Raw genomic sequence first — 12,123 nt, 5'->3', positions numbered from 1 at the left:
AATAATTCAATAAGAAAGGAGTGTGTTTTCGCTCTCTCCTTCACATCCTGTGAAAATTTGATTAAACTCCAAATATCTAAGAATAGCCTTGAAAACGCACTTTGAATAGAAACGCAGAAAAGGATTTTTGGAAGGAGGATAGGAGACTCGGAGGCAAGTCTTCTGAATTATTTTCTTAATTTGGCCACTGATTCACTTAAGCCACTCAAGCCCTCTTTGCCTTATTTTCTACACCCGGCTGTCCCCTCCCAGCTGTGCAGAGTATGACAGCGTCGTAGAAAACCCAGCAGGGACACAGAGAGAGGAGGTGTGCTGGAGAGGGGTTGGACGTCTTCTAAAATAATAAAAAGAATCCCTTTTAGTGTACATACGCACATACACTTATATGTCTGTATGTTTTTATTTGTGCCATTCTAGAAACCACTTGCTTAAGCATCAAAGCATTGCTGTAATTAATGTTGAAATGGTTGCATTAGGGATCTTAAGGCAGCGGGGTCTTTTTTTTTTTTTTTTAAGATTTTATTTATTTGACAGAGCGAGCACAAGCAGGGGGAATGGCAGGCAGAGGGAGAGGGAGAAGCAGGCTCACCACTGAGCAGAGAGCCCAATCCGGGGCTCAATCCCAGGACCCTGAGATCATGACCTGAGCCCAAGGCAGACACTTAACCAACTGAGCTACCCAGGCGCCCCAAGAGCTGGGTCTTTATAATCTTTTACTTTCGACAGGAGAGGCCCTAGTAAAAAGATCACCAGAGCTCTGAACATCTTAGTACTTTTTAGCTTTACAGGAGTTACAAAAGTTTTGAAAATATTTTCCTCACTCAGAAAGGGTTTTTTGGGGCACCTGGGGGGCTCAGTTGTTAAACGTCTGCCTTTGGCTCAGGTCATGATCTCAGGGTCCTGGGATCGAGCCCCGCATCAGGCTCCTTGCTCAGCGGGAAGCCTGCTTCTCCCTCTCCCACTCCCCCTGCTGTGTTCCTTCTCTCGCTGTGTCTCTCTCTGTCAAATAAATAAATAAAATCTTTAAAAAATAAAAATAAAAATAAAAAAAAGAAAGGGTTTTCTTTGAAAGTTCCTCTCTCTTGCAAGTATACATAGAGCTTTAAGATCTATCTATCCGAAGTTTGCAATGCATTTTCATAGTTTTTTAAGTATAAAAGATGCACCAGTTTGTGTTATCATCAACTTGCTTTTTAAATTGAGTGCATTCAGATGGATGGGTCTGTTACTTGCACAGGTGCATTGTTATAAAGATTGAAGATGCAAAGTGAAATGATGGAAGTTTCTGGATACTGGAACACAAAGCTTAGCTTTGAGTATGATATGATTTCATGCTGAATATCACATAAAGCAAAGAGAATAGGTCACAGTAAATAGATACTGAAACAGACTATTTTGTCTGAGCCCAGTTACACTTAGAAAACCGTATGTGCATTATGGTTTAAGTCCCTAGGAAGTCTGTCCCATCAAATAATAGTGTCATAATTTGCAAAGCATCTATGTAAACTGTCAGAAAAATACCTGACAGAGAAAACTTACGTATACAAAATGCATTTCCACGAGAGACTGTTGGGTCAGTGCTGATTCCAAGCTAATTTAGAGTTTTTGGCACAGATCTGAACGGCATGAGATTTCCATCCTGTGCTAGACCCTGTTGGGCTTATTTGACTCAGATGCCCAACTGTGGTGATCCCAGCCTTCCCAGATAAGGTATAGTGATGGGTGCTTTGATGCCCAGGTAGATAGCTAGAGTGGAATCAGATTACTCAAGCGGTGGGTTTGTACTTCTCCCTTCCCTGTGCTTTGTTGGTCAACACTTGAGAGGTGGTCACCATCATTCATGGATCAGTTGAATTTAAGATTTATGACTTCAAAAAATTAGGCCCTCTATAGGCAAAGTAATAAGGTACATTGTTTCTTAGTCATGTTGGGGAGATGCCTGAATTACTCCATCATAACCAAATTGATTATCGGAGGTAAGGGGCAAAATAGTGGAAGATACCCACTCACTTTGACGCACTTGTTTCTTTCTAGGTACCCGATTTGCTTTTAGCATATAGGACTGGAATAGCTCTTTTCTGTCCTAGAACCTAGAATGCTGTCTTGGAACTAGCAAGTTTGGAAGTAAAAGACACTCTCCATAATACTTAACCACATGAGTGAATTGCTAAATAAGAGAAATATCCAGAACTAAATTGGAGCATCAGATTTCTATATGATGGTCCTGAAATTTGGAGCCTTTTCTCTTATTATCTGTGGAGAATTACATATTTCTCTTATTATATGTGGAGAATTACAAATGCTGAATGTACGTATTTTCTTTAGTTATTGACTTCCTAGGTCAGCTGACTTTTGTGCGCATTCAGTCGTATGCAGTGACAAAGCTTAGAACCTGCCAGTCAGAAACCGTTTCCCCTCTATTTGAAAAACTCGAACGCTTTTATTTTGGTAGGAAAATCTTGCTAGAACCAGAGGTGAAAAAGAGAGACACCGAAGACAAAGTCGGAAGGCAAACAGGTTAGAGTTTCAAACAGGTCCAAATTTGAAACAGGCCCCTGAATCCGAGGTCCAAAAGATTTTTCACTCAACAGATGGAATATTTGGCCACAAAACCCAAGACATTTGAACCTTCATCAAAGAGACTATTTTTGTGAGCTTTTCCATGTGAGAGACCATCAAAAAGTCTCTGCCTTGATAGAAAAGAGAAAGCTCTGGGGACACCTAGGGTTGCCAGCATTATTACCATTTTTCATTACTACATTATTTACACTAAATGCAGAAAGAAATTCCAGTTGACCTGGTCAGGTAAGAATTAGCACTGAAGATAAAAAAAACACATCCAGGAGGATCCAGGAGCCACAGAAATGTTTTTTCTTGATTTTGTTCTGTTAATATTAAATAAGCAAACAAACCCCCAATTCTCTTCTTCCTTTTTCCCAAGCTACTGGCTTTGTCTTTTCCTGAGTGAATTCAAAGGGAAGAAGCTGTTAGGCTCTAGATCCATCAAGATTTTATTTAGGGACTTCACAAATACTTGGGTTTTTGCATTAGCTTATGACCTAGACTAGGACAGCTTAAATCCCTTTTGCTTGAACCAGAAGTTAGAAATCCCTTTTCTCTTCTGTTTTTCTGCTGCAGAAACTCTCAACAATCCCACTGGGGGGGCTCCAGAAAGGGGTAAGCAATCTCGGTGGATTATTTTCTGATGACCATGTCTTCTTTTTATTTTCTGCAGAAAGTGTCTTTATAATGCTTATCTTTATGTTGCGTCCTTTTCTTGTCTCCTTTTTGATTTTTGTGTGGCCCCTGTTTGCCTTTTAGCCTCCTGGGTGCCCCGTCAGCTATTCACATTTGTGCTGTGTTGACTATCATCGTCTGTGATTGGTTGTGGTGGTACCAGAGGGCAAGACGACCCTCGGAGGTGCTGTTTGGTGGGAGGCCCTCAGAGGTGCTGTTTGGTGGGAGGAGCCTGGAGATAATCCATCACCATCACCGTAATCGTTTCTTTGCAGTGTGTCCGTGTTCTTGTGTTCCACTGTCCTCCCCCACCCCTCCACACCCCTCCCCCCCCGCCCCCAAGCGTGAAGCTTCTCTTCTTTCTAGGGCTCTGTGTTCTCTAGGTCCTTTGGCTCTGCCCTTTTGCCACTTCCCTGAAATCTTTCCTCCTTCCGTAGAGCTGCTTTCTTTTCTCCCTCCAGACAGCCCAGCAGTGACCTAAGTAGTGCTCCCTTTGAAGTCTTGGAAGATTTGCACGTGGGCGGACTTGACGCGGGGCAAGGAGAGAATGCGGGCCCAGCCGGAACAGCTTTTGTCCTGGAGGCTTCCATTGCCCCGAAAGAAAAATCAAAGGATTAATATTTTAAACCAGACCACGCTTAATTTTGTTAAATGTTTCATCCTTTTTGCTCTGTGTACACCAAACCAATCACAGACTCCAAGCAAATGAATTGCACATTGTCCTGGAGAGGAATCTTGGGCCGGGTTACTGCCAGTCACGGAGTGCCAGGGGGTGTACAAAATTGTCTCGCTGCTCTCTGTCTGCTTCAGAATGGACTCACGGTGATACACATTCACTAACTTGACCCAGGCTTTGTCGGTTTTTTAGTTTTTGGTTTTTTTTTTTTTTTTTTTGAGTATGGAGCACCTTCTCGTTTTCCATGAAGCCTTGATATTTCTGTGTTGACACTAGTCGACTACACACAAGGCTAGGTAAATTTAAAATCATCAAAATAAAGTAAAATAGCACATCCATTTCTCATGCCATGAACCATGGAGCTCATGGCTTCCATAGTAGATAGTGTAGATAAAGAACATTTCCAGTGCTAGATGTCTCAAGTAGTAAAAAAGCCATGAGCTTCTTCTGGTTTTGAGCTGTCATCCCTTTGTGAGGAATGCTGGTTGCGTTTGTTTTGAGAATAATGACATGTTGTCTGTGGATGAGGACTTGGGGAGAATCAGAGTGCTTAAGGAAGGAGATTCCCATTTAACTGTGAACCTGGAAAGAGGAGAGCTAAACACAGTGCTCCATGACATCAGTTCTCCCAAGCTCCTGCTGGTAGGACATGTCGAAGGGAGGAAGAACTTTGGAGTTGAAATGGATTGTATCTACAGGTTTAGTAACGTAAGCCTTGACTTTTGGCCAGACCTGGACAAGTTAATGAGAATGTTAGTCATCAGGATAAAAAGCTGAGTAATGGCAACGAATTTCATGCCGTCAAAGCCCTTCAGGTGTAAATCGTGAGTCTTAACCCCTGTGGCCAGTTGTTCCAAAGAAGATTCCACAGCGGTGATAGTGTTTTCTGAGACCTGCCTTCGGGCTTGGAGAATTCATTTTGTCTCAAACGTAGGCCTTTGTCCTCAGGTGAAACCTGATGATGCAGTCGGTGTTAAAATTACTTTTGGATTGTTTCCTTTTATTCATTTTTTAGGAAATAGTCAAAATCCAGGGAAAGAAAGAATCGCGTCTACTTGTACGACTTCTGTAGTTTCTGAAGGCCGACTTTCTATAAATTTCTAGGCTGAGAGGGAGACAAGCTGTTATTATAGTGACAGCTAGAGTACACATTTTAGTTCTGAATTCTACGTAAAGTCAGCTTTTGCCAAGGTGAATGTAACCATTTGGTGCAAAATCTTATTCTTCAAGGTACTTAAGAATGAAAGGACATCGATTTGTTTCTTGAGATCAGTTAAAGTAAGGTTTAGCACTGCCTTGTGGTACTAGATTTTCTTGTTGCCCTGAATTTTCAGCTGTTTACTGAGTTTAAATGGTTCATATTCTAATTAGCATGTACACACACACACACACACACACACACACACACAACCGTAGAAGGCCCCGTGTCCAGGGAACTGGCTGGTAGACAGAATAGAAGATGGAGGTCATGTTGTTGATGTTGTGTCTCGTGGGGCCGTGTCTCGGACAGATCCTCAGGCAGCACGCGTTTGTGGATCATCTGGAAGCAGGAACAGAGCGTGGCGAGATGCAGGAGAACAGCTAGCTCAGTGTATCCCTCTCAGCAGAGAGATGAGACAGCAATCAGAAGTCGAGTTGACTTGTCCAAGTCCCACAGCTGCCTGACTACCTAATGCTAGGGGCTGAAGCAGGACTCCGCTTTGCTGTCTTCCCTTTTGTCTAGACCCTTCCATTCAGTCCAGCTAAATTCTACGAAGTTCTTAAAGCTGTGCCTTTGGTCACTGGATACCTAGCAAGTACCTTTCCTGCCGGTAGTGGGCAAAGGGGGATGTGTTAGAATCCTCTTTGCCTTTCCTTGGGAGTCTCTTGATAGGAGAATTCAAGATAAGCCTCTCTGGGGTCATTTCTGTTCTTCTGTGTGCAGATCTGGGCCGCAGTGACTGTTAACATAAAAAGGATGGATTGACTTCTGACCGTAGGAAATAAATCACCCCAACTTTTGACAGCGGACTTAGAAAAAAAGAAAAGATTAATTGGCTTTATTTAGTGGTTTATTGTTTCTTGTGATAGCTATTAAAAATAGGTAACCAGAGGCTAATCACTGTTAATGGTCCCTTCACTATTAGAAAAATCAATTGTCAGTGCATATAGCATATATTAATAAATTATTTTGTTTATAATCTTCCATAACGTTTTAAAAAGTTGACTCCTGAGGGAATTCTTTCTTGAGGCACACTTTAAGGTTAATGGTTACTACAAAGAACAGATTTGGCAGGAGGACCTTCCCGTGTACATAAAATTTTAATGGCTTTCAAAGCATTATTTAATAATTGCAATAACATGCACATGTAATTTATCAAGATTGATAAACTCCTTACCAAGGATGCTTATATGTATTTTTGGAAACTTGTTTGAGAGCAGTTAAAGAGATTTCTAAATGTAAGTAATTAAAATTGTATAGTATTGAGTTATTGACCAATCCTGGACTATTAATCAAGCTAAAAAATTCTACAATCAGTGCTCAGTGCGCTGAAGCCTGGTAAAATAATAGTGTTTGTGTTCAGTGAGGCAAGTAGCCACAATTAAGCCCTTCGCTTGACAAATGAGTGGGTCCACTTTATTTTGCACTTAATTGAATCATTGTACATGCTTGCTCACCATTGTCTCCTGGCCCTTCGTTTTGGTTTCTGGTCTTTGGCGCTTATGCATTTGTGGAAGGTGGAGCAATTAAGTCAGCTTCTGCCATGGGCTTTCTCAGACGCAGCCAGGAACGTCTGGGCCACAAACCAGGGCTTTGCCAGCGCTGTTCACATCCCTCGTGACAGATTCTTAATTTCCTTAACCAAAACTTTGATAAACAAATTAGAGCGCTGTCCAAGAACTACGTGAGGTAACTTCTAATGGGGAAAACTCCCCCAGGGTTTCCATCCCTCCCTAGATTCTGCTTCAGTCAGCAGCAGAACTTGTGTAGAGAAGACAGAATTTTAATCTATTTTATGAAAACCCCAAATTGATTTCCTTCTCACGAGCTGGAAAGAATGTTCTCTGATAATCTTGCTAATTATCAGGTATTTGTCACAACTTCCTCCCACTTGCCTTCGCATCACCATCATCCCTCCTGCAAACATAGTGACATCCCGTCATTTTCTGTGCTGCTATGAATCATTGCTTGCCACCAAATTAAACTGGGGAGCTGAAGTTTAAAGAAAAGACCCAGTGGTTAAGTGTGTGTATGTGTGTGTGTGTGTGTGTGTGTGTGTGTGTGTGTGTGTGAAGAGTAAGCCTAAGTCAGGATTGCTTTTATAAAGAGACAGATCTGGCTGGGTACATGACCCCAAGTTGAGGTTGTGTTTGCAGACCCCAAGGCAGTTGAGTATTTATTTAAAACATGCAGGCCGCTTGCTGCCTTCTCTGCATGTTTACCTCAGGATCAAGTCCACACACCCTAGAGTAACCTTGGCCTCAAAAACTTAATTCCTACGAGGACGGTGTAGCCTCCGTTTTCTGAACTGACAGAGATAGTAACAGATGCTTTCCCTGCCGTGGAGGATTAGGGTGAAGATGAAAGTAGGTAATTGACGTAGCGCTTTGAAGAGTTTCAAGTGCCACGGAATTAGGAGCAACAATTACATATCTTCTCTTGTAATGTTCTGCTTAATCGAGCCCATACTTCCAATGCTCCCAAAAGTGCGCTAATATTTGCCTCGGGTGGGGATAAAAACAAGAAGGCAAGGGTTCTTGAAATGGTATGGTTAATACCGGAAAGGAATACTCAGTTTGGGAATTAATGTGCCTCAGAAGCTCTGTGAATTTTGTTCCCGTGGCAGCATGCACGGGTCTCGGGGACCCAGCAGCCAGAGCCCGAGGTGCTGTTCGGAAAACTGAGAAAATACCACTGGAAAGTTCTGGCCCTTGCCTCATGATGCTGATTTGCCCTGACTGACGCAGACAGTAATGACCAGGCAGTCTCTTTATTTGTTTCAGACCTTATCAGTGCGGTCACTGCTCCCAGTCCTTTTCACAACCGTCCGAGCTGAGGAACCACGTGGTCACTCACTCCAGTGACCGGCCTTTCAAGTGTGGCTACTGTGGCCGCGCCTTTGCCGGGGCCACCACCCTCAACAACCACATCCGAACCCACACTGGAGAAAAGCCCTTCAAGTAAGTAGAGCCTATCCTAGAACCTTCTTTTCTCTCAAGCTGTGCGACCGTGGACACAGGACGATCTTTCTGGGTCTGTTTTCTCATCAGAAAAATAAGAAAGTGGGAGTCAGTCATTTGAAGGTTCTTTCTAGTTCCCGAGGATCTATGCTTCTAGAATTGAAGCTGGAAGCCCCCACAAGGTGCCACTTTTGGGCCACCAGCAAGCCCAGGACCGTCAGTGAGGTGACCCCGATTTAGGACGTCTAAAGAGTCATCCCTTGGGAAACTTGAATGTTTTAGGATTCTGGTGGACTCTTTCCTCCTCTTTCCTATCTGTTCAAGTGGTTTAAATCTGTGATAGCGACCAGCTTGTGGCTTTTCGAGTGCTCTTCGGATCTCAGAATTACTATGTTGGTGACACAAAACACAACCACATACAGGGCACATCCGAATGCTTGAGGATTCAGGGAATGTGGAAAAAGGCAGGATTGGACTCCAAGGACTTTGGCAAGGTAAGAGCCCCCCAGAGAGAGATTGTTTCTAGATATAGCACAGCCATGAAAACAGTGGACATCTGAATCATGCACGATGGCCTGCTCCTTCACTCATTCATTTATTCATGTATGTGTCGTTCATTCAGCAAATATTTATTGAGCGTCTACTTTTGTACTGGGCACCCAGCTAGGTGCAAAAGATACAAAGGTGAATGAGACTCGCTCCCCCAGTCTTTGAAGACCACATAATTTATGGGGAAGCCCAATTAATAAGCAAGTATTACAACATAGGATGAAAAGTATAAAAGTGAAGAACAGTCAGCCATATTCATACAGTGCTGCAGGGTAGCCCAGAAATGGAGTTATCAGTGCTGTCTGGCGGACATGATGTTTAAGATGGGTTTTGAAGGATGAGTAGGAGTTTTCCAGGCATACAAAGGAAAGAGGCATTTCTGGCAGCCCAAGCAGTGTGTGGAAAGGCTTGGGAGCGAGAACCAGTACGTTTGACTTGGTTGTCTAGAAGCAGCTTCTGCTCTCTGTGTGATGGACTCTTTTCTCTTCAACCCTCCATGTATCTCTTTACTCATTTGCCATCTTGGTTTTCCCTGGTTGGGAAGGAAAATTCAAAGGACATAGATGTGTAGCCTATTTACTTTCTTATAGGACAAGATCAAGCAAGAAGAGAAATGATTGAGGCAGTGGGAGACGAATCCCCTTGCTCAGTCTCAGCCAACAAGTCTTTGTAGAGTCTTATTACCCATGATTTCCCTTTCAGACCTATTGGCGTGGTCCGTTGTTGCTCTGGCACTCGGCCTGAGGCTCGGCTTGTCTCGGAGTAGCAGAGTCTTGCTGGCCTGGCTCTTGCCTGCCTCGGTGTCTGCCATCAGAGGGAGGAACTCCTAAAAGGTTGTCATCTTCACTTACCTCCCCACAAATTAGTTACCTTTATTCATTATCCTTAACTAGTCTCACCATGGTTTAATTTATGATATTAATAATCAAAAGAGTTTTAATTGTTCTCTGCGTACATGGGTGCGGCTTGTGCACTGTGCAAAAGCATTGGGCTAAGGGGACAGGAAGAGGTCTAAAATCAAACCTGTACTACACCAGCCAAGCTGGACCTTCTGGGGGCTGTGATAGCCCAAAGGGGCCGCTTTTTTTCTAATCTACCCTAAGGGCCAGTGGTTAGGGCAGATACTGGAGTTCCTGTCACAGGTGTGTGCGTCCCCTACAGTGGACTTTGTCATCGCCCTCAGGCCTGACCCTCGGGGGCTTCACAGATTCTGGCTTCGTCACTGCTCTGGATGTGGAAGAGGGCAGTCGCCCAAGTCCCATGCCTTGGAGCAGGAGAGCTTTTCAAAAGCAAAGATGCGGGAGGATTGACAATCCTTCTGGCCCCTTACATTAGAGAGGGCAACCTAACAGACACAGTGCCAGGAATCAGATCGATTTTTATCTTGTTGCTGTGTAAATAGATTTTAGTAATTAATTGAAGAGGTTTCAGGGTCAAAATGGGAAATAGATTTCTATTAATGTTAAGGTGTTACTTATGTGTAACCTCGTTGACTCCACTCAATTTTTTTTTCTCTAACATCCTGTTTTTGTCATGTTTCCAATAGAGTTGCCATTTTAACTTTAATTCATCAGATTAATATTTGAGGGGCTTTAATAATTGCATCCTTTTCCTTTCTTAAAGTATGTTTTTGTGACCGTCACCTAATTTCATCCGGAAAACGAATTAAGAAAGCCACAAGGGTTGGCTGAATTCGATTCTAGGTACATGCTTTAGTTCCTTCTGCTCTACTGTAATTCAGATAGCTACATGCTGTATGTAGGGTGGGGTGCGTTTTTTAAATTTTGATTTATCAAATATATATTCCCAGGAGAGAACCGAGTGTATGCTCATTTAAATAGTGCAAGTTTTTAAACATCTTCTAGGAAATGGAAAGCTAAATCCTTTGGTGTATACAATCAGATTGTCCAGGATTGAACTATCCCAAGGGAGTTTTGGGAAGCTTCTCACCATAGCTCACAAATATCCATCCCACGGACATTTGTAAATATTATGAAGATACCCTTTTACAAGCTCATAAAAGAAACATTCAAAAAAACTTTTGTTGCAGATTAGTCAATAAAATGGATTTCACCGCAACAGTTACTTTTACTACTTCAACTAATGGGCATTGGCTTAAACAATGTTACAAAGAAGGGGAAGGACCTCATAAAGATGCAGAACCCTAAACTGTACGCCTCGGGCAGGTTCCATGGAGATGCCCCAAATGGCTCAGCCCCCAAACTGTCCCACCCACCCAGGGCCCCGGAGGTTTTCACAGAATTCTCAGGGGCCTGCCGCCACAGGGGAGGGTCCTTTCCAACATCTAAAATCTGCTGGGATGTGGGTGTAGGCAGATCAAGATTATTGCCATCCAAAGAAGGCTGGAGAAGATTTGGCATTAGGAGATCAGAGTCTCTGTCCAGGCTCTGCCTCACGATCTGATTGGCTGAGATCCCACTGGACTGCTGCACCCCCAAGCAGCAGGTAGATCATGGGCCTATTGACAGACAATTTGGCTGTAGACTTAGAACTTCTAAAGTAAAGGAGCACAGGGGTGCCTGGGTGGCCCAGTCATTAAGCGTCTGCCTTTGGCTCAGGTCATGGTCCCAGGGTTCTGGGATCGAGCCCTGCATCAGGCTCCCTGCTCGGCGGGGAGTCTGCTTCTCCTTTTGCCTGCCATTCCCCCTGCTTGTGTTCCCTCTTTCGCTGTGTCTCTATCAAATAAATAAATAATACCTTTAAAAAAAAAAAAAAGTAAATGAGCACATAGGAAAAATACTGACCAAAGGAGCATGATGGAGGTCGTGGCTTTCAGTTTGTACTGTGGGACTGGAAGTAATCGAGAGCAAGGAACAAAAGCAAGACATTATTTCATTTAACAATAATTGCCAGCTCTTTACTGAAAAGAGGAAAGAAGGAAGGAAGTTAATTGACATCGAAAACTTATTCTTTATAGTGAGGACTCCTTTCTCCCCCCCCCCCCATTCCTAAATATAATCTCTGAAGATTTCAGAGGGGGGGCTGCTCTCCTCTGCTCTGCTCTGCCTGGATCCATGTGAACTGCTTGATGCCCAGCTTTGGAGCCTGGGAAGATTAGGACTTCCCAGAGGAAAGGCTTTTCTCCTCATGTTTGTTAGAAGCAGGGGAAAATACTCACCAGTACATCTTTGCCTTAAGTAAAGACAGATTGGCTCATTATTTAAAAAAAAAAAAAAATCCAAGGATATCCCGAAGAGCATCTAATATTTTTAACAAGATTTAGGCAACAGAGCAAATAAAAGGGGACATCAGTAACTAGGCATTGAGCACTTCGTATGCACAAGCCCTGCACAGTTTGGTTCAATCCAAGAAATATTTGGTGACCAGCTGCAGAGGCACGAAAGAAAGCTTCTTGCAGGTTTTCTGTGTAACGGAACTTGATGTCATTTTGGCCTCTCTCAGTTTCAGGTGGCAGTTGTTAGGCTTTCTGCACCGATAAGCCAGGCAACCATCACATGAAGTAAGGAGTGACTTCAAAT

The 12,123-nt window shown here is 43.2% G+C and overlaps 1 protein-coding gene across 1 annotated transcript in view; it reads left to right on the top strand.

Moving 5' to 3' along the window:
- PRDM6 (PR/SET domain 6) overlaps positions 1 to 12,123 on the top strand; it is a 98,234-nt gene that overhangs the window by 82,470 nt on the left and 3,641 nt on the right. Inside the window, exon 6 of the mRNA XM_036071920.2 lies at positions 7,898 to 8,074. Within this exon, the coding sequence (XP_035927813.2) occupies positions 7,898 to 8,074 (177 nt within the window). The remainder of the gene's footprint in view (positions 1 to 7,897; positions 8,075 to 12,123) is intronic.

This window comes from Halichoerus grypus, chromosome 2 (genome assembly GCF_964656455.1).
Source record: "Halichoerus grypus chromosome 2, mHalGry1.hap1.1, whole genome shotgun sequence".
Taxonomy (NCBI): Eukaryota; Metazoa; Chordata; class Mammalia; order Carnivora; family Phocidae; genus Halichoerus; species Halichoerus grypus.
The sequence above is the reverse complement of the archived record's forward strand: the minus strand, read 5'-3'. Positions and strand labels throughout refer to the sequence as shown.